The 22,586-nt window shown below is 40.2% G+C and overlaps 1 protein-coding gene across 1 annotated transcript in view; it reads left to right on the top strand.

The window, feature by feature from the left end:
* Positions 1-22,586, top strand: part of LOC124869900 (receptor-type tyrosine-protein phosphatase N2-like) — a 274,518-nt gene that overhangs the window by 213,945 nt on the left and 37,987 nt on the right. Inside the window, exons 15-17 of the mRNA XM_047368131.1 lie at positions 9,265-9,412; positions 10,511-10,584; positions 22,081-22,158. Of these exons, the coding sequence (XP_047224087.1) occupies positions 9,265-9,412; positions 10,511-10,584; positions 22,081-22,158 (300 nt within the window). The remainder of the gene's footprint in view (positions 1-9,264; positions 9,413-10,510; positions 10,585-22,080; positions 22,159-22,586) is intronic.

Here is a 22,586-nt window from a genome sequence, read left to right as displayed (position 1 = left end):
CATCCCTGTCTGGTTTACTGCGTATACAGAACATTCCCTTCATGCACAAACGTACACCTTTCTTGTTCCTCTCATCTTTCTCCCCTTCTCCATGTCTGTGTGCTTCTGTACATCTCATTACACCCACAGCTTCTATTAGCAGCCCTCTCAGCCTCATCTATTCCCACAGATGAAAATCTCGATTGAACCTCGGTTGCATTCTGTCGAGTGCCATCGTAATTTCGGTGTACAGCTACTCACTTCAACAACTCACCACCTCTTCATCCCTCCCCTCCTTCTCTCACTCTCCATGCATTATGAAGTTGCTGGCAAGCAGACTTCTTTTTTTCATTTTTTGATGTGTTCAAAGATTCTAATTACCCATGAGATTTGTGCACAGCTGAAATGACTCCCTTTGCAGCCTCTGCAGTGAGTTCCTCTGTTGTTCCACGCAGGCACACAATCAAGCTAAAATATTTCTTTGACAAGCGCAGCCACAACACGGTATAATGCCTGTATTTGAAGTGCCAAGGTTATATGTGCCTGAAAATAAATCTGAGTTTGTGACAAAGAAGAGTGAACATGTTCATGTATGTTTTCCTCTAGTGGTGATAAAGCTGTCTCAGGAGAGGTCCTTAGGGATAGGAAGGATGAAATGAAGAGTTATTCATAATTACAGCCTAAATTAATTCAGTTAGTGCATAAGTTAAAGTCTGGTCATGGTACTGAATCATGGTATGCAATGTTAGAATATTAGTAATATAAGGTGAGGAGGTTAAATGGTCATGGAATTGTAAATTATGTAATTCTGAAAATGACAGGACAGATTATTGTTTTGTCTACAAAGTATTTTCTATGTATAGCGAGAACTTGCTAAAATACTCATACCAACAACCCAAGTACAACATTTCTAGATCTTCTAAAAAACTCTATTTAGTATAACTGAAGGTAACCGAAACTAATTTCATGCATTATTACAAAAATAAATAAACTGTTACCACCACAGGGATCAAATCTGCTTTTCAGTCCAGTTTGTTTAGATAGCACATCATCTCAAGGCACTTACTAACACTAAAAAAAGATAAAGTCAATTAAATTAAATCATACAGATTCCAGAAACGTAATTTCCACATTTAAAATGTTTCAACCTATAAAATAAATAGCATCTACAATGCAGGCAGTTGAACACTACAAGAGGTGGTGTTGTGTAGAGTTGATAAAATAAAGCCTTGAGCTTTTCAGTAAAACTTTGATCTTTCTAACTCCTGTGACAGTGCTGAGACTCAGACCAGCAGTCACACAAAGCCGCTGCTACAATCAGCACCTTGGACAGCTCCTCCTGCTCAGTGCTGCAGGTCTGAGGCTCTGATTGGCCCAAACCACCTTCTGTTTCATTGTCTCACAACACAGACATAGCAGCATGGAAAACACATGTTGCTACATAATCATAGCTGCTTTAGCACATTTTACATACTCAAATCTTCAGTATATAGAAGCAAAATGATCAGCATTACATGTCTTTTTTTTTTTCAGACTTTCTAAATATTTTTATTGAGTTATGTCACAAGAGTTGAAATAAAGTTTATTGAAATGATTTTGCATGTTATAATCCTTAGGTTGAGAACAGAAGTTGGCAAAAAACAAAAAATGGAACTGATGGCACGTCTGGCCTCAAAGAAAACAGGAAACTGCTTTTAAGCAGTATGGTAGACAAAAATAAACCCCAAAATACAGTTGAAAGTTCACTGCTGTGTTGCTACTCTGGGTCCAGGTTGTGTTTCAGAGCTGCTGCAGGAGCACGGCTCTAAACTTTGTGAGATACTCCTCACACATTCTTCATGAACTTTTTGAACTGCCACCATCAGATAAACTATACATTAAAGACGGCTTCACACTGTCCTGCTTAAAGCTTTTACAATGTTGAACTCTTGTGTTTAGTTTGTTTATAATTGTAAACCGTTTGCCTTACAGTAAAATGACAGTAAATGGATTTGATTGGAAGCCTGATTAATGCATTACCAGTAAAACCACTGTGTAGAGGTTTCCTGGACTGTAGTGAAAGTTTTGTCTTCTTTCTAGTCCCGTTCTGAGGAATCCTTCATGCATATGCAATCTTGCAGTGACGGATTGCTATCAGCAGCAACTACGTCATTCAAGTACTCATAAGTGCTTCCTACTATTATTGCACATAAAAAAATCATACTTGTAAACATCCATTTAAGGTGAGCCCACTTGTTTTATTGCAGTCTTTCAAACTGTATTACATCATACACCATCTTTTGCAGCTCCTGTCCTTTTTTATACCTTTGAATTAGCCTTTTGTATTTTGTTCTGATTCTTATTCCATCTTTTTCTTTCTGTCATTTATTTTTTTGTGTGTCCATGTTTTGGTACAGTGCCTGTTTGTGACTGCTCATATTTCCATTCTTGCAGTCAATACTGTCAGCCATACAAATATATTCACACTTACAAGAGAGCTCATTTTGAATTCCCCCCGTGATGTTAACTGCATACAGGAGCAGCAGGAGCAGAGGGTTTCCTGGCAACAGACCTGGGCCCCAGTCGACCTGTCTGAGGAGGAAATGCGAGAAACTCAAAATGTTTTTTTTTTTTTATTAGGGGTGATGTCACATCATGAGAAACAATCCATCGAAGAGCAAAGGAACAAAAAAAAGCAAATATTTGATCTGACAGCGCGACCCGTGCTCGAGTGAGGCAACTGCTGAGCAATTATTAGAAATCGGTGACTTTAGAAAAAGAATTGACGTTGCCGCTGATGAGTTGCTTTGCCCCTCCTCACCCTGCTTAAATATTAATTGCCACTTGTAAACCTCTGGCAAATTGTGTCATCTTCCACACACTGATTTTAATATGAGGAGAACCAGCTTTCACCATCTTATCGAAGTTAATGTTGCTCCCTTGTGACTGGCTTTTAGAGGACCCTTCACCACCCTCACCCACACATCCTCTTTGCTTGTGTCTTAAGAGGATTAGGCGACACTATATAAAGCACATTATCTTGTCCTTTGTTGCTGGCCAATTAGGTGTCATAGATTACATTGCAGTGGGCGCCTCCGTTGAGATTTGCCTTGCTGGGAATGTTTCTTTTCGCTTTTCTGTTGCTCCCCACCAGGCCAGCCGGAATGTGATTCACAAAGTTGGAGTGGGTCACAGAGCAGACGAGTAGAGGAGGAATGGGCTTCGGGAAATGGATGTTAAATCACTCTAATGTGGTCAGCTGAAGAGGAAAAGAGATTGAGCTGCAGAGGCATTGTACTCAAGTAACAGGATGATGTCAGCTTCTAACTAAAACTCAGGCAGCTGATTTTGTAAATAAAATTGGATGCAGCTTGTTATTGATTGATACCTTCACCTGAACTGATTACATATGAAAGCAGATGATTCTGTGTATAGAAATAGTTTCTAAAAGTGTTTGAGGAAGCATCCACAGTGCTGTGCAAAAGGTTTGACATTTTGTGTATTCAAGGGTGTATCCTGGAGTATTATAACAAGTGTTTGTTTAAGCTACTGCTGTCTTTTCTATCATCTCAAACCAGTCTGCCCATTCTCCTCTGATATCAACCAGCCATTTTGATCCACCAAACCGCCGCTTACTGAATATTTTCTCTTTTTCAGACCATCCTTTTGAAAACCAAAGAGATGGTTGTGTGTAAAAATCCCTGAAGATCAGTAACTTGTGAAATACTATGAACCAACAACCATGCCTCATTCAACGTCAATTTCTTTCTCATTCTCAGGTTCAGTTTGAACCTACACAAGCCGTCTCCAACATGTCAAGAATCCTTAATGCATCCAGTTGCTTGCACATGATTGACTGAGTCAGGATTTGTTGGGGTTATGCATCTCTGTTCAGTGGCTGATACAACACGTATCTCAATGCACCGCCAGCTCTCCGATTCAAGGGAAAAATCATACGACATGATATGATTCACTGCTCTATCATGATGCAGTTCAGCTCAGGAATTTTAGGGTAAATAAACTGTGAGTCGATGAAATTCAGCTGGATGTGTCAAGACAAAGCGTGCAATTAAACAATGCAACTGAGTTTAGCTAATTTAACTTAGTAAACCAGCCTTTGACAAACAGGTCTTATCCAACAGATCTGGTGCACTTTTATAAAACCTGATATATATTTGACAAAAACAATAAGGCTTAGTGTTCGTTCGTTCGTCGTCTTCCGCTTATCCAGGACCGGGTCGTGGGGGCAGCAGACTCAGCAGAGACGCCCAGACGTCCCTCTCTCCAGACACCTCCTCCAGTTCCTCCAGGGGGAGCCCAAGGCGTTCCCAGGCCAGCCGAGAGACATAGTCCCTCCAGCGTGTCCTGGGCCGTCCCCTGGGCCTCCTCCCGGTGGGACGTGCCTGGAACACCTCCCGAGGAAGGCGTCCAGGAGGCATCCGGTATAGATGCCCGAGCCACCTCAACTGGCTCCTCTCGATGTGGAGGAGCAGCGGCTCTACTCCGAGCCCCTCCCGGATGGCCGAGCTCCTCACCCTATCTCTAAGGGAGTGCCCAGCCACCCTACGGAGGAAGCTCATTTCAGCCGCTTGTATCCGTGATCTCGTTCTTTCGGTCATGACCCAAAGTTCATGGCCATAGGTGAGGGTAGGAACGTAGACCGACCAGTAAATTGAGAGCTTTGCTTTTCGGCTCAGCTCTCTCTTCACCACAATGGACCGGCACAGCGCCCCCATTACTGTGGCAGCTGCACCGATCCGTCTGTCGATCTCCCGCTCCATTCTTCCCTCACTCGTGAACAAGACCCCGAGATACTTAAACTCCTCCACTTGAGGCAGGAACTCCCCTCCAACCTGAAGAGGACAAGCCACCCTTTTCCGGTCGAGTACCATGGCCTCGGACTTGGAGGAGCTGATCCTCATCCCAGCCGCTTCACACTCGGCTGCGAACCGCCACAGCGCATGCTGTAGGTCTTGGCTAGAGGGGGCCAGCAGGACCACGTCATCCGCAAGGCTTAGTGTACCATCAAATAACCTGCCAGGCAGCAGATGTGTTTAACACTCATTCAGTGAGTGATCAACAAAATGCATTTTTTACATTGTCAACAATAAAACATAAAATTACCTTTCAACTAGTTTTCTAACTTCTTGACCATTAAATGCTGCTCTAAACAAACACAAGTTTCACTGTTCTAAAGTAACTCTAATGTGAGTAGGGTTGTTCAGCTGCACTGAGACTTCTGTTCCTAAGCTCCAAGACATGGAGGAGGTTTGGAAAGCCCCATTCTCAGTAACTTTGAAATAAAGGAGATTAGCATCTGTAGCTGAATGAGCAGAGCTGTTGGAAGATTTTTTAAAGAATGGAAAATATAATTAATGCTTTTGGAGCTTCTGGAACAAGTCAGAACCAGAGGCAGGTTAAGTTGTTGCACCGCTGGACCTCCACATTCAGAAAGTGTGTAATGAGATTAGTTGTGATCATTTATAGTAAACTTATGTGTGTTTTTATTTCCAGCTCCACCATCTCTTAATGCCTTCTTGTTGTTGTTTGTGGCATGTGCCTTACTCATGCTTCGCCTCCCTTGAGGCAGTTGTCATCTTCTTTCTCACAAAGAGTATACGTCAAAAAAAGGAATAACCTAACCCCCAAACAATGAAAATCAAATAAATAGATGAGTGATAATTAGGAGACAAATTCCATAAATTGCAACTTTTTGCAGCCACTCTATTGGTGCAGTTGCATCTTGCAAGCGTTGTCCTTTTCTCAATATAAATGGTTTAGGCATAACGTCCCTTCTATTTGCACAAACAAGCAGTTGGATCACTGTACGTAATAAAGTGGCTGAATGATTGGGTGAGGCTATGCTGTTGGACACTCATGTCCTCTGGTGCATGTTATAGACATACTAGCTCCTTGCAAATGAAATCCTCCACATTGTTGGTCTGCATGTGGACAAGATTATGTCCAAGCTGGACCATTCCTTCTGGGCATTTTATTTAGAGGTTAAGTTTTTTTCTCTGTATTGTATTTGCACCAACATGGTGATTACCCAAGATTTATTGGCTGAGAGTTTCTAACCTGTTACACTGTTTTTAGGTCTGACCGTTCTTTTGTCCAAAACTTGTTCATAACTCGATAAGCCTTTCAACAAGCCTTAAAAAGCAATGACAGCTTTAAAAGACAAACAGAAAGGGTGGCTTAATAGAAAGTGGTGGGTGGTTTTACTGTAAATCTTCTGGAAGAATGAAACATACATGGTTTAATAAATAATAATAGATATAAAATGCTAAATCAGAATGTGATTAGTGTGCAGAGTTACTTTCTATGGCCGGTCTCTCTTCCCTGCTGAGTGACCACATCCCGCTGTGATGTCTTCCACCCACTTCCCCTTTTCACTCTCTGCCTCAGTCGATCCAAAATGGCTCCCGCATTATGTCACCTCCCATGTGGCCCAGCTTTCATGCTGCTCTTTCCTACAGGTGCTTCTGGATGGTGTGTCAGAGTCACAATGCTGGCTCGGTAGCGTTTTTTATTGAGCACCTTTGGCAGCTGCAAGCCTCCTCCCTCCCCTGCTGTAAGGGGATTATTCAGTGTTTGGCCGCCACATGGTGATCTCAGCACCTCCTGATTGGATTGCAATAATCCCTTTACACAGCCATAAAACCCTATTACTCTGGCATTAGAGGGAGAGAGGGGTTAGGGGGTAAAGGGCAGTTGGGGGCATCTAATTTGGACAGTGCATGTAAATAAATGTATCGTCGGTAGGATCACATACATTTCTGTACCTTTTTTCATATGAATAACGGGTCTGCAGACATGCATTAGATATCTGCCTTCTATTTGTATTACTGGAATCTCTATGTTTTTGTTCTGTGTGGGTGGACTTGTTCTTTTTAAATATTTTGGTTCTTTAGACATGTTTCTGTGCATTTCCTTAGTGTGTATCTTCTGATGGATGATGATGATGTTGCTGCTTTTAGCAAGTATAATGGGGCAAAGCTACTACAGGAAGGACAGGCTAATGTTACACTGTGCATGTTATCTTCCAGCTGTGCACACTGTAGCTGGAAAGACCTGAAGACCAATTTTCCTCCATCTACCTCAGCTGCTGTTTCCTATTTTATTAACAAACTTCTTTCATTTCAGCTCAGAGCCATTAGGCCTTTTTTGGGAGCTTATTCTGATTAAGATAAGCCCCTCATTTGTAATTGTCACCATAAATCATTGGTGGAGCCATTTAAGGAACCACCCCACCTCGTTTCGGACCCTCGTCTCTTATATTAAAGACGATGGCCTATATTTTGTATGCGCTTGCACCTGATTCTCAGCTCTGCTCTGAAACAAAGCTACGCCTCTTCACCATCAGATACGGCCAGCTACGACTTTTCCGCTTGTTTTGGTCTTGCGCCAAGTTAATTTAAGGGCAATTGTTCAAAGTCACCCTGCTGCCTTTAATTATGAAAACTGGCTGAATGTAGGTAATGGCAAGGATGAAACTGGTCATCATGACTTGGAGCAGGGGTAGATTAAATATGCGCGCTGTGATTAAAATGACACCGGTGCATTTAATAAACTGAAGAAATTACGTGTGTAGGCATTTAGATATGAGGCTAATGAGGTGTCCAAATTATTTGTTTTTCTTTTAATCTTCAGAGAAGATCATCTGAAGAGAAACTTAATGTGGTTCAGAAAATAGGAGGTTTATAATTGATCCGATTCAGTTTGATCATGTGTTTATTTAGTGCCATAACTGTTCTGGATTTCTCTTGAATTCTTCAATTTTGGTGACTATAATTTCTATCTAGAACAAAAACAAATGGTGTCATTTCTGCCTCAACTAACCTCTGTTGTTATAACAGCAATTTAAGTTTAAAAACTGTCTGACAGTCACAAAAAAGAACCACTTGATTTTAATTATTCTGTTGTCCGTTCTGGTGTTTCTCCATTAAAGCTGAAGCCAGTCAGAGATTTTTTTCTTTTTTAAGCTAGTATGCTGAAATTATAAACTGCCAAAGTTAATTTAGTAGTTTTCGTAAATATTCATATCCAATGAGCTATTCCTCATTTTGTGACATTGTAGGCCAAAACCTCAACTTCTTTCATTGAGATTTTAAATGATAGACAAATATCAGTAAGGGTATTTATGATTTCCAAATTGTTTTACCACATTGTCCTGCCAGCTGAAAGTCTTGGAGGTATGTCTGCCAGCTTTGCACACCTAGACACCTCAATTTCCGCCCATTCTTCTTTGTGAAGTAGCACATGCCCAGCCAGATTGAATGTAAATATTATTTTGGAGTCTTACCACAGATTCTCTGGATTTGGCCCTGAACTTTGTTCAACTCTAACACATGAATATACATTGATGTAAATCATTTCATTGGAGGCCTGGCTGTATGTATAAGGGATTTCTCCTGTTGGAAGATGAACCTCCATCCAGTCAGGGTCTCTTCTAGCATTGCCCTGCATTTAGCTCTATCCATCCCCCCATCAACTCTGATCAGCTTCTTTGTCCGTGCTGAAGAAAAGCATCCCTACAGCATGATGCTCCAGGAATGCTGCAGCCACTGTCTGGTTTAACAATGGGGATGGTGTGTTCATGGGTGATGAACAAGTCCGGCTCAGAGACCCTAGTTTCTGCCTCCACCAGGGAAGGTATGTCGTCAGGGTTGAGGAGATCATCAAAGTACTCCTTCCACCGCCCGATAATGTATTCCGTCGAGGTCAGCAGCTCCCTACCATTGCTTCCCCCTCCTGAGGTGCCAGACATATGCCAGAATCGCTTTGAGGCTGATCGATAGTACTTCTCCATGGGCTCACCAAAACTGTCCCAGGCCCGAATTTTTGCCTCTGCAACCGCCCTGGTCATTGCAATAATATTATTTAATAATATAATATTATTATATTTGATTTTTATTAAATTGTGGCACTGCCTTTTATGGAGCAGCTAAGTAAGAATTTCACTGTATCGAGGGATGCCAGTTCCAATGTGCAAGTGACAACAAACACTTTGACTTGACTTATTCCTATTCAGTTGTGTATTATGCATACACATAAAATCTAAAATGACTAAGGATTAAAATTCATTGATTTATATGTGGTTTTAATGTGAGAAAATGTGGAGAAGTTAAAGCGTTATGAATATTGTTGCAAGGCACTGAGAATAACCCTGCCCAGAAGTTTAACAGTTTAACTATCATACCAAGAACCAAGTCTTCTTTTACCTTACATGAATCGATCTGTGATGAAGATGAATGGAGTATTTCTAACCTCCCGCACGTTGTCTCTTCTTCCTGTCTCCTTCAGTCTTATATGGAAGATCACCTGAAGAATAAGGACCGCCTGTTGAAGGAATGGGAAGCGTTGTGTGCATATCAGGCTGAACCCAATGCAACTACCACTGGCCTGAAGAATGGCAACACAAAGAAGAACCGCTCCACTGCTGTGGTGGCATGTAAGTACAGCTCGGCCTATTCCTTTTTTTCTTGATGAGCTACAGTGCAAAAGTCTTAAAATGCCCCTTATTTCTTTGTATATTACTGTGAAGAGGCCAGAATTTCTTATCTTTTATAGTGATATTGATCAATTCTTCTGAAGGTTTTCCAAAGCTTTTTTTTTATTACAAGTAATAAGTAAGATACATTTTTTGCCATTTTTAAAAATGTATTGACCAAGGGCAACCTAACTTCGGTCTTGCATTTCTTGATATCATTTAAACATGGAGGTGTTACCCTTTTGATCTCTAAACAGCTCTGTCTGTGTTTTCTGGGCCTTTCGTCTATTATCAGAAACTGGGAGCAGATGTATTGAGCAGAAGGGTTGTAAATTAGTTTTCTATTAAAGCTCTCCTGCACAGACCTCATCAATGATTAAAATTTCTAAGCCTTTGTGGAAATGGCCCCATCTACAAAAAAAAAAGTGCTTTGCCAGTCTCTGCAGTAGGCTGAGGCTTAATGAAATCCAGATTGTGAACTGGGAAAGCGGTTTGTCGGGAATAAATTGTGCTTCCAATTTGAAGCACCTTAAGCTTCTGTAAGGGGGAAAAACTGAACTGTTTTTGCCAATTAAACTGGGGAGGTTTTACTTGTGTAAAATAGGAAAATACTGTTATAAAATGAAGTAACGATGATGAGCAGAACATCTTTTCAAGCCACTGGATGCACAAGTCACCATCTTAGCCCTAAAAGTTTCTTGGATTTTGGCATGTACTAATGTAATCTTTTAGATCAGTGTGATATCCCTTTGATTAAACCTTTGACACATTAGTGCTCCCGGAGTTCAGAGCTTCAATGTAGAAAGTTTGAAGTATGGTGACAATTTGTTAGATCTTTCTGGATGGAGGGGAGATTTAGGTCTTAATCCTTTAAACTTCAAGAAAAAGCAAAGAGCATCTCACGTTTTTCCATTCCATTCCACTCCTTTGGTTGCAAGCTGAAAATTCACTGGATTTTTTATAAAATTGCAAGTTATGTTACAAACGTTTGCTTTGTGGGCAGTAAAAACTTGCTTGAGTGAGACAAAAAGTGCTGAAGCTTTCATTTTTCTGTTCCAGATGATCACTCCAGAATCACCTTGAAGGTGGAGAACAGCCAAGGCAGCTCTGACTACATCAATGCCAGCCCGATTGTAAGCACCTCATCTGCTTTCTAAACTCTGCATTTCAGACCGCTACTGTGCCGGCCTCCCGCAGTCCCCCATGGGGCATCACGGCAACACAACCAGCCTACCATTGCCCAATGTAAATTTTGATGCAACGCTTGCTTAACTTCGGTGGCTGGCTCGCAGTGTGCCCACATTCTACACCATGAATATTAATGATTTCTATACAGCAAACACCCCAGGCGAATATTCGTTCAGAGAAAGGACATGCACATGACTCGCTTTACATTTGTGGAACCCAAATTGATCTGCGGGGTCTTGGGAAATGATTGCTTCTGACCTTGGGTTATGCTAATTCGACACTACTTTGTGTTTACTGTTGCGGCTGTGCTCGGCATGCTGAGGGCCGCTCTCGGCATGGTACAGATTTAAGGAGGGAAAGCAGCCTGTAGGAAGGAAACGGAGGAAGAAAGAGTCATGTGAACTCAGTAAGTGAGGGAATCAATTTGGTAACCAGTGTTGGAATAGTAGGTTTATGCTTCCCTCGAGGCAGATACACTGGTATTCCATTAAAAGCAACAGAAACACCATGCATTTCAAATCTGGGCGCAACACCAAAAAGTGTCTCAGTGTGTGTGTGTGTGTGTGTGTGTGTGTGTGTGTGTGTGTGTGTGTGTGTGTCAGCGAGAAACTATATGAGAACAAAAGAGCAACTCTATCAAACGTCACAAATGCAACAACAGATCCAACACATGTACCCACACATGCCCGAAGTGGAGCACAAACTGTGCCAGCGTGCACATGCATGGAGCAGTAAACATGCACAAACACACATATAAACATACACAAATGCACAGATGACATGAAAGAAAGGGTGCAAACACCCACACAGGCATGCAAAACCACACACTGACACATGAGCACACGATCACTGTCAGGCGTACGTTCCCACCTCCCACACACTCTATTAATAAGGCAGGACTGTATGTGAAGTATTGTGGTTGCTGCGCTTATTTAAGGAAATTTCTCCAGCCTTTGCTCACCCACGCTTTGACCAAAGGAAAAAACAGTGTTTCGGATCTTCTTCCAGCAGCGTGTCAATAACCATAAAACTCGTTTATTAAAAATATATTGGCTGTCAAGCTAAATATAATTAGATTCCCTGCTGTCTTGTCAGATAAACTGGTTGGTTTTGATGAGATTCATTCATTGACTCATATTCTAAAGACATTGGTAAAATGTGAATTAAAATGTATTTATTTTTTATATATATAGCCATCAATCTTTTTTTCAGTAAATAACACAAATACCAGACGCAGTGATTTAATTTAGATGATTAAAACTGTTTATCAAATATTAGAATGTTGTGTATAAGATTTTCCAGGTCAGAAGCCTAATTTTATAAATGGCACAGATCATGTCCTCCTGAGATGGTATACTTATGGTGCCTTGCAATAGTCCACATACCCCTAAAACCCATGTTAAAATCATAAACTTCAAGGTATTTATTGGGATTGCATGTAGTAGGCCAACACAACGCATTGCATAATTGTGACCATGTAGGAAAACAATATATGATGATGTGTTAAAATCTGAGAAGTGTGGAGTGCTTTTGTTAGGTCATTATGCCCAGCTTTCTACAACCTTGGTTTGAAACTCATTCTACATAAGTAGTCTCATCAGGATCCAAGTGACTAAGAAAACAAATCACACTAAACAAAAGAGTCCAGGGAAGAATAGGCAGGTCATTGATTTGCATCTCACTTGGAATGCTCCTTAAAGGATGGACCTCCATTGAAAACAGCAGTTTTCAAACTCCAGGTTCTTGAAGGTTGCTTAAATGTCCTGGATATGTGTTTAAATAGTTTTAAGGAAGAAAAAAAATGAACTAAAGTCAGTTTGCCTCTGATCAAAGCCTTTTGCAGTAGCCATGACTCGGATGAGTGGGAATCTGCACAGGCATCAAGCTTTGAACTTCTCCTAGTGAGTTGTTGTATCGATCATCTGAAGTGAGGAAGAGTATGGCACTTATACAAGGATGCCTACCATCCTTGGTCACCTTGGCAAAGAAAACATTAATCAGAGGAGCAGCAAAGAGATGTATGCTAACTGCATTAGGATTCGAATGACAGTGCAACTAATGGTACTCCATCATTCTGGCCTTTCTTGAAGAGTGCTAACAGCAAAGCCATTGTTAAAAGAAAGTCATTCCCTTTTGTAGTTTGCCACAAGTCATGTAGGGGACCCAGCAAAAATTTAGCTCTGGACAGATAAGACCAAAATGAAACTTTCTGACCTACATTCCCCATGGTAAAACATAGTGGTGGCAACATCATGCTGTGGGGATGCTTTTTTTGTAGCTGGGCCAGATAAGCTAGTGACAGCTGATGGGAAGAAGGATGAGCTAAATATAAACAAGAGTTTATGGATGTGATGTGACAACATGTTAAAACAGGACAAATGGAAAGTTTAGGTAGAATGAAAATAATTTCTTAGTTTTCTCTATAATTTATCATCCTTCATCAGAATGATGCATCAACTTTTCCTCATTAATGGAAAAGACAGCAGCTTCAACTGTCACTTAGTCTCAGTCCAATATGTTCCATCTTTACAAGGTGGTGTAACAATATGTTCTCCTACAAACCTGTTGTTAACATATATCACAATACAATATCAGTCAGTCCCAAAACCTCTTCCTGAAGCAATGTTAGAAGCAGTGTTGGACTAAAGACCAGAGTTAGGTTTTGAACATTCTAGCTGTATACTGAATTAAAACATTGTTTTTTCTACAGAACAATGTTTCAAGTTTAAAACATTTCCAGAGATTAGTGTTTAGGAATCTAACAGCTGAACCTGGATATGAATAAGACTTTATCTACCGGTGCCAATAGAATCTAAATCTGCTTTCACATCCTCTTATTCAACTATACAACTATTACAGTTTGTGGTGACAGAATTGTAACCCAATTATATATGAGTTCTAATAAAGTATTTGATGCTCAGTGTTTTTTAATTGGAAAGTTGATATTAAAACAAATAAGTGAACAAGTGAACATATTTTATTGAACATAAGTTAACAGACTTTCTAACATACACTTAAAAAGTTATTCCAAATCACCATATAGATGAAATGGTGGGATTAGGATGTAATTTGGTTCACATGCTGATTAAAGAGTATATAAATAATTTGCTTTAAATGGGGCTGACACACCTAGAACAGGCACCAGTGACCAGAAATAATACTGTTACAGGCAGTTGCTGGAGCCTCCAGCACTGAGTCAAATCATTGCATTTAGGTTGGACCCAGAGTCAGAACACTTTATTGCCAGGTCTCTGTTCAAACATTTTACAGGACTTAATAATTTGGACCCATAAACACAGAGCAAAAGTTAAGTTTTATCCTAAAATACAAGCCATTGTAGCACATTCTTGTATCTGCCAGCAGTCGACATACTCAGATACCAGACACAGTAATAACAGCCTCCCTCATTGTCAAACTTCCTCCAACAGTTAAAGTTGAGTGTTGGAAACAGGAAAACAATTTGACTCTTTCTGTCTTAGAGAGGAAGAGACAAAAACCCAGCAGCAGGGATAATTACACATGTTACGTCCCACACTTTTGCTCTTTGTTAAAAGGAACGTGTCTGAAAGACAGTTGTCCTTTTTCAGCAACATTAATGGCAGGTTTTCATTCTTGAGACTTTCGACGAGACATAAAGCATTGTGTCTCCACTGAGATGTAAAGGAAGAAAAGGGGATTTAGGAAAATAAAGACAGGTGACGAGTTTGCAAAGTCTCCTTCATCTGGGTTTCTTTTTTTTGGAGAGAACCTGGGTTTTAGACATCTTTCTCCCAGTTTTACACATTATTTATCTCCAGCTTTTTAGTGCAACCGTCCTTCTTTTGTCCCTCTATCTGTCTTTTTTAATTTGTAGGTGTCTTTCTCCTTTATGCCACATTCTGTGACAGTTTCCCTCCGTTTTCATTTCCCTGCATCAAATACTGTCGAGGAGAAATATTTGGTAAGAAAAGTCTCCAGGCAACAGGTCACATCTGGAGGAGTTCTAGCAGAATAGCTCGGCCAGATGAATTGGAGAGCTTGTACAGTGTGGCGCTGTGAGGGTAAACAAGAGTTTTGAGAAATCTTGAAAAGCCTGGATAAGGCTAGAAAAACGACATTCAATTTGGAATATTTGTTTCCATACCTTTTTCCATTATTTAAAAGGTAAAACCTGAAGTTGTCAAATCCATATTTGACTAGTCTGTTATAATTTTTTTAAATAGAACTGATCTAAGTTGGTTCTGACGCCACCAAAAAGATGAAATACTGAAATTCATTTAACATATTGAAAAATCAGAAGCTAACTTCAGCAATGTTATTTCATGATTTTATGAACCTGCAGATAATAAGATGCAACCATTATTATGAATAAAAATGAATGTATGCCCCCAGAAATGTTTGTGCACTGGTTCTCCATAGGTCTCGTTTTTGGGCATCTTTGAACAGGAAATGGAAAAACCAAGGTATGGCTGTTGTTCTTGACTCAAACATCATACGATTTGAAAGCATTAGAATTTGCTTTTATGGAAACTCTTTGTCACAAACAGGAGAATGACCAGAACTCAGAACAATCAAAGTACATGTAACTTCAATTCAGTTTTATTTATATAGTGCCAATTCACAACACATGTTGTCTCAAGGCACTTCACAACAGTCAGGTACATATATTCCAATTAATCCTAACCATTGAACAGTGCAGTCAGATTCAGTTATTTATTCAAATTGGATAAAAGGTTTTTCTATCTAAGGAAACCCAGCAGATTGCATCCAATCAGTGACTTGCAGCATTCACTCCTCCTGGATGAGCATGTAGAGACAGTGGACAGTCACTAGCGTTGACTTTGCAGCAATCCCTCATTCTGAGCATGCATGTAGCGACAGTGGAGAGGAAAAACTCCCTTTTAACAGGAAGAAACCTCCAGCAGAACCAGGCTCAGTGTGAGCGGCCATCTGATATGACCGACTCGGGGTTTGAGAGAACAGAGCAGAGACACAAAGAGAACAAAGAAGCACTGATCCAGGAGTCCTTTCTATGGGAAGCAGAAGTAAATGTTAATGGATGTAGCTCCTTTAGTCGTTTCACCTAGAAAGAAAGAATAGATAAACTCTGACCCAGTTTTCAAGGTTAGAGTCTGAAAAAGAGCACATATAATTAGTTACAGTAAAGCTTAGTCAATCGTCATGTCTAGGAGAGAGAAAGGGTTAAACACTAAAAGACAGGGCCATGTGGATCATCTGTAGAAGGTGAGCATTAAGTTGTTGCCAGCAAAAGCTTGGACGATGCCCCTCTCCAGAAAGGTGTCACAGGTAGACACAGAGCCAGGCCAGGTGTAGCTTCTAGGAAGAGAAAAGAGAGAACAAAGTTAAAAGCTGAAATAACAGCAAATAATGCAAAATTGGACAGTAGTGTGAGAATGTAGCGATGAGGGTGAAAGTGGTCATTATGACATCCAACAGCCTAAACCTACAGCAGCATAACTACACAGATAGTTTCAGTTTAGATTGTTTAGTTAAACGGCAATTATTTACAATAATGTTGTCTCAAGGTACCCCACAAAGGGTCCCACTGATGGTCATTGTTATACTAAAAACCACAATGATTGGGATACCTCTCTCTGTCAGACTGATTATAACCATTGGAAAAGAGAAGGGGTCATACAGGTAGCAGAAATGGAGGGTGTGTTTGCACCTCAACCATAACTGAGCCGGTTTAGGCTAAACCTGACTCCCCCTTACTCCATCCAACAGGGATGGAGGAAGACGGAGGTAAAAAAATAAGGAAGATAGCCTAAGCCACTCTAACTATAAGCTTTATCAAAAAGGAAAGTTTTAAGCCTAGCCTTAAAAGTAGACAGGGTGTCTGCCTCACGGACCAAAATCGGGAGCTGGTTCCACAGGTGAGAAGCCTGATAACTAAAAGATCTGCCTCCCATTCTACTTCTAGAGACTGTAGGAACCACCAGTAAACCTGCAGTCTGAGAACGAAGTGCTCTGTTAGGAACATATGGAACAATCAGATCTCTGATGTATGATGGAGCTAGATCATTAAGGGCTTTATATGTGAGGAGGAGGATTTTGAATTCTATTCTGGATTTAACAGGGAGCCAGTGAAGGGAAGCTAAAATAGGAGAAATATGATCTCTCTTTTGAATTTTCATCAGAACTCTTGCTGCAGCATTTTGAATCAGCTGAAGGCTTTTAACTGCATTTTGTGGACATCCTGATAGTAAAGAATTACAATAGTCCAGCCTTGAAGTAACAAATGCATGGACTAGTTTTTCAGTGTCACTCCTGGATAGGATATTTCTAATTTTGGCAATGTTCTGGAGATGAAAGAAGGAAATCCTAGAAACCTGTTTGATATGGGATTTAAAGGACATGTCCTGGTCAAAAGTAACACCAAGGTTTTTTACTTTATTACCGGAGGTCAATTTAATGCCATCCAGGTTAAGTGATTGACTAAGCAGTTTCTTTTTTAAAGACTCCGGTCCAAAGATGACAACTTCTGTCTTGTCTGAATTTAGAAGCAAAAAATGTAAAGTCATCCAAGTTTTTATATCTTCAAGACATGCTTGTAGTCTATCTAACTGGTTGGGCTCATCAGGATTTATGGATAAGTAAAGCTGAGTATCATCAGCATAACAGTGAAAATGTATCCTATGCTGCCTGATAATTTGACCTATTGGAAGCATATATATAGTAAAGAGAATTGGCCCAAGGACTGAACTCTGTGGTACTCCACAATTAACCCTGGAGTTTAAAGATGATTTATCATTTACATGAACAAACTGGAATCTGTCAGACAGATGAGATTTAAACCAGCCTAGCACTGTTCCCCGTATCCCTACAGCATATTCCAGCCTTTTTAAGAGAATATTATGGTCGACTGTATCAAATGAAGCACTGAGATCTAACAGAAACAGTACAGGCACAAGTCCATTATCTGAGGACATAAGAATATCATTAGTGACTTTCAGCAGAGCTGTTTCAGTGCTATGATGAGCTCTGAAGCCTGACTGAAACTCTTCAAACAGGTCATTGCTGTGTAAATGTTCACACATTTGATTAGCAACTATTTTCTCAAGAATTTTAGATAAGAATGGAAGATTGGATATAGGTCTGTAATTTTTCAAGTCATCTCAATCAAGCGAAGGTTTCTTAAGTGAAGGTTTAATGACAGCTAACTTAAAAGCCTGTGGTACATATCCATTTACTAAAGATAGATTAATCATATCTAAAATGGGGCTGGTAATCAGAGGGAACACTTCCTTAAATAATTTGGTTGGGATTGGGTCTAACATACAAGTTGAAGGTTTAGATGAAGCTAATATTTCTGATAACTCAGGAAGCTCCACAGGATCAAAACAGTCCAAACACAAATCAGGTTCTGCAGTTATTTCCAATGTTGTCTCACTTGCTGAGGATGAAGTAGTCATCTTCGGGAGTATTTCAAAGATTTTCTTTTTAATATAATCAATTTTATTTAAGAAGAATCCCATAAAATCATGGCTGCTAAGAGCTAAGGGAATGGATGGCTCAACAGAGCTATGACTCTGTGTAAGTTTAGCAACTGTACTAAAGAGAAACCTAGGAATATTCTTGTTCTCTTCTATTAATGATGAGAAATAAGCTGTTCTAGCTTGGTGAAGTGTCTTTTTATACAACAGTAGGCTATTTTTCCAGATTAAGTAGGAATCCTCTAGGTGTGTAGAGCGCCATTTTCTCTCCAATCTTCTAACATTGTGCTTTAAACCAAGGAGCCTCCTATGAATGATTACCTTCTTTTTCAACGGGGCTGCATTGTCTAATGCACCACACAATAATGAAGAAACACTATGAACAAGAGAATCAATTTGTGAAGGGGCAGAAACAGAATTATTGCCCTCCACTGTGCTTTTCAGTGATAATGAGGAAATTAAAAATGGAACAGATTCTTTAAAGGTTGTTACAGCATCGCCTGATAATGATCTACTATAATGAAATTTTCTTTCAGGTGTGGAGTACTCTGTTAAATTAAACTCAAGGACAGGGTTATGAGAGAATATTGTTATGTCTTTACACTCAATGCCATATGTCAACATGAGGTCCAGAGAATGAAGACAAAGGTGGGTAGGTTTGTTAATGTTTTGATCAAAGCCAATTGAGTCTAAGATAGCATTAAACGCTATATTTAGGCTATCACTTTCAGAGTCAACATGAATGTGAAAATCCCCCACTATAATAACTTTATCTGTATTTAACACTAAATCAGATCAAAGGTCTGAAAACTGATCTACAAATTGAGAGCAAGGGCCTGGTGGACGGTACAAAACAACAAACAGAAGTGGTTTTAGTACTTTGCAATTTGGATGAGGAAAACTAAGGATTAAATATTCAAAAGAGTTGTAGCTATTGATTGGTCTGGGACTAATCAATAAATCGGACTGAAAGATGGTTGCTACTCCTCCTCGCCCGGTATTTTGAGGAATGTGAAAATTTAAATAACTAGTAGGAGTTGACTCATTTATAGTAACATAATCCTCTTGCTGCAGCCAGGTTTCTGTGAGGCAAAATAAATCAATGTGATTGTCACAAATCAGGTCACTAACTAGCAATGTCTTTGAAGAGAGAGATCTTATGTTCAGTAGGCCACATTTAATTGTTTTATTTTTGTTTTCGGTCTGAGTTGTTTATTTTTATGAGATTTTCCTGATTTCCTCCTTTTAGATTATTTTTTAATCTATTCAATTTTGGGCGTGGGCAAGACACTGTCTTAATAGGGTAATGGGTGGGTAGCAGTACAGAAGCTGCAGAGAGGAGTATTAAACTACGACCCTGCTTCCTGGTCTGAACCCTGGGTTGTCAGAGGTTTGGAGAACTAATAAATTCGGCCAGATTCCTATCTGCTGGTTTTTCAACAGCGCGGAGCTGGGCCTCCAATTCCGACAACCTCGCCTCCAAAGCTACAACAATGCTACATTTATTACACGTACCATTATCACTAAAGGAGGCAGAGGAGTAAATGAACATCTGACACAGAGAGCAGGAGAGAGGAGAAGACTCAGAGAGAGAAACAGCAGAACGGGTAGTCATGATGGAGCTAAAGCTAACGCTAAGCTAGCGACCCCTTCCCACTACTAGAAAAACCATGTAAAACACGGAGTCCCCAAACGTTAATAGCAGCAACAGAAAGTATGTGTTTAACGTGCTTATGTATTAGAACAAGTAAGAGATATCACAGTAGAGAGAAATCAGATGAAACAAGAGAGCCTTCACACACCAAATAATTCACCAAGTGCAACAGCGAACACAGGAAGTGACGTTACCAGGAGAGAAATGTAGGATTATCGTACTAGAGACATAAAATTTTTGTATTTTGAGGGAAATTATCGTACACTCGTCACAACCAAAATAACAAGTCTGTTGATGTGTTGAATAGTGTCTAACAGGCACTCGCAGCTTTGTGGCATCAGTACAGAATAGATTTATCAACAGCTGCAGCCCCACAGGGCCGGGCTCTGCTTTTTCTTCTTTTCCTCAATCATGGGTGGGCACAGTGGACTATTCAACCAATCATGGCCGTTGTTCTGAGGCCAACGCATCACGTCACACGTAGGTCACATTTAGAAAAACACGATTGGCTGGAATTTCCAGCATTTGTTTCCGAATCCGGACACAGATGCCTTCAAGGTTCACAAAAAAACTCCGACAGACTTTGGCAAAAGGCTGATGACGACTGATTACAACCACACATTCACGGAATGGTCAAATTATCGTACATTTGGCCTTTTTTAGGAATATTGATCGTACATCGAACAGAGAGCAAAATTATCGTACAAATACGATAGTTTCGTACACCTGGCAACACTGCCCAGAGCTCAAGCCAATGTCCTGTTTGACACCAAAACCAGACCCAGCGATTCCTTCCTTGAAGCTTGTGGGGGTGACCTTGGGATAATGTAGATGTAAACCTCTGGGCCTCTGCTTTAGATAATTTTTCTCTCCCTGCTGCATTTCTAGCTGATGTTTTAATGAGCAGAACCCCCTCAGCAACATGTCACCTTTTCTTCCTCTTCCTTTTTTTTTTGCCACTGTTTTACTACCTTTTAAGTTCATTAGACATGCATTATTGTTTGGCATTCACAAAGCCGCCGAGAACCATTAAAGACAATTTCGTGTGCGGAAAAGCCCGAGAAATTATCCATCTTCCTTCTGTAATTGCCTCCAGCTAAATTGGTCTTGCCAATTATTACATTTACCGTACAATTTGCATGCTAATAAGCAGGGGTGTCACTCACTTCCTTCGCTAGTTCTTCTCGCGTTCCGTCTGCTGTTTTCTGCTCGCGACACCTACGCCATGCCTCTGCACTTTTCATTAAGTTTGAGGAGAAGTCTGAGTTCCTGTTCAACCTCTTCTCTGCAAAGCTTCCAGCTGTGAACAGAAGAACGTGGAAAGGAGAAATGGTGCTGTGACACAGTGCATGGTGTACGTCTACCAAATGTGGATCAATCCGGAGAGGGCTATAAAGCTAACATGACTGACCCCCATAAATGGGTAGTTTTAGGAATAGTGTTTTTTTTTTTCTTCCCCCTCCTCTCTTATGTTCTTATGAGTTGCAATTCAGTGTCAGTGCAGAAACCAAAGCAAGTGCTTTTTTTTTTATTATCCAGATTTGTGTTCATGGAGCTGCTCATATTAATTTATTGCATAACAAGGTGCTTTGTAGAATGTAAAAGTAAAAAACCAAATGATGAGACAGCTTGAACACACTTTCAGGCCCAAAAGACTTAATACCGTACCTTGTTAAAGTATTCACCCCTCTTTAACTTTTACATTGCGTCATATTATAACCACAGCCTTCAAGGATATTGTGATTTTATTGGATAGACGTACATAAAGTATCACATACCTGTGAATTGGAGCCATCCCCCTTAGTTAATACTATGTAGAACCAGCTTTTAGTGCGATTACAATTGCAAGTCTTTTTAGGTATGTCTCTTCTAAAATTGTGCAGCTAGAGATTGAAATTTGACTTTGGAAAGTAGCTCAAATTCAAGTCTTACCGCATATTCCCGGTTGGATGAAGCTCTGGACTTGACTGGATCATTCTAACAGAAAAATATGCTTTGGTCTGTCGCTCTGGCTCTATGTTTAGGATGATTAAATTACACCTACTAATCTGGTGATTTTTTAATGTAATTAAGCTGGATTATTTTGGGGGGGAAGGGGGTAAGCACAATAAACTGGGGAAAATAAAATGTAGGATAGACTACTTTGTGTTGGTCTACTGCATAAAATCCTAGTAAAATTGCCCAGCCCAGTTTGTGGCTGCAATGACAAAAAAAGTAAAAACAATTCAAGACTTAATATACGAAACTATAAATAGCGTCCGTTTAAAGAATAAAGAGAACAAAGTAAATCATCTCCTGTACAATTATTTCTTAATTGTTACCTTTTTCTTTTACTTTTTCTCTCCCCACAGATGGATCATGATCCCAGGAACCCAGCTTACATTGCCACTCAAGGTCCCCTGCCCTCCACTGTGGCTGATTTCTGGCAGGTAAAGACACACAAACGTCTATGTGTACAAGACATCTACAGCATTGCAACAAAAATCAATACAACCTCCCCTTAAACAAGAGCTAGCCTATTTCTATTAGAGCAGCGAGCCATACAGGAGACCGACTTGTTTTGTGGATGTCATTATTAAATTCTCCTTCCCCATAACGCTCAACACGTCCACTACAACTGCACACACACAAAAGCATGTAGAGCGGTCGGCAGTGCCATACAACGTTAATGTAGGAGGTGGCTAACCATTTTCACGCTGCCTCAGATGTTGGATTGGGTTTGAATTGGAGAGCAGAGGATCGATACGTTTTTTAGCCAGTCTAAGGAGTGGTGGGTGTTTGTGCTGGTAGGAAAGGTCGCCTTGTCAAACAAGCAAAGTCTCTGTTCCATTTGGAATCATGCAGGTAACTGTGAATG

The sequence above is a fragment of the Girardinichthys multiradiatus genome, chromosome 6 (genome assembly GCF_021462225.1).
Source record: "Girardinichthys multiradiatus isolate DD_20200921_A chromosome 6, DD_fGirMul_XY1, whole genome shotgun sequence".
NCBI classification, from domain to species: Eukaryota; Metazoa; Chordata; class Actinopteri; order Cyprinodontiformes; family Goodeidae; genus Girardinichthys; species Girardinichthys multiradiatus.
Note: the sequence above shows the minus strand (reverse complement) of the source record. Positions and strands in the feature narration are given on the sequence as shown.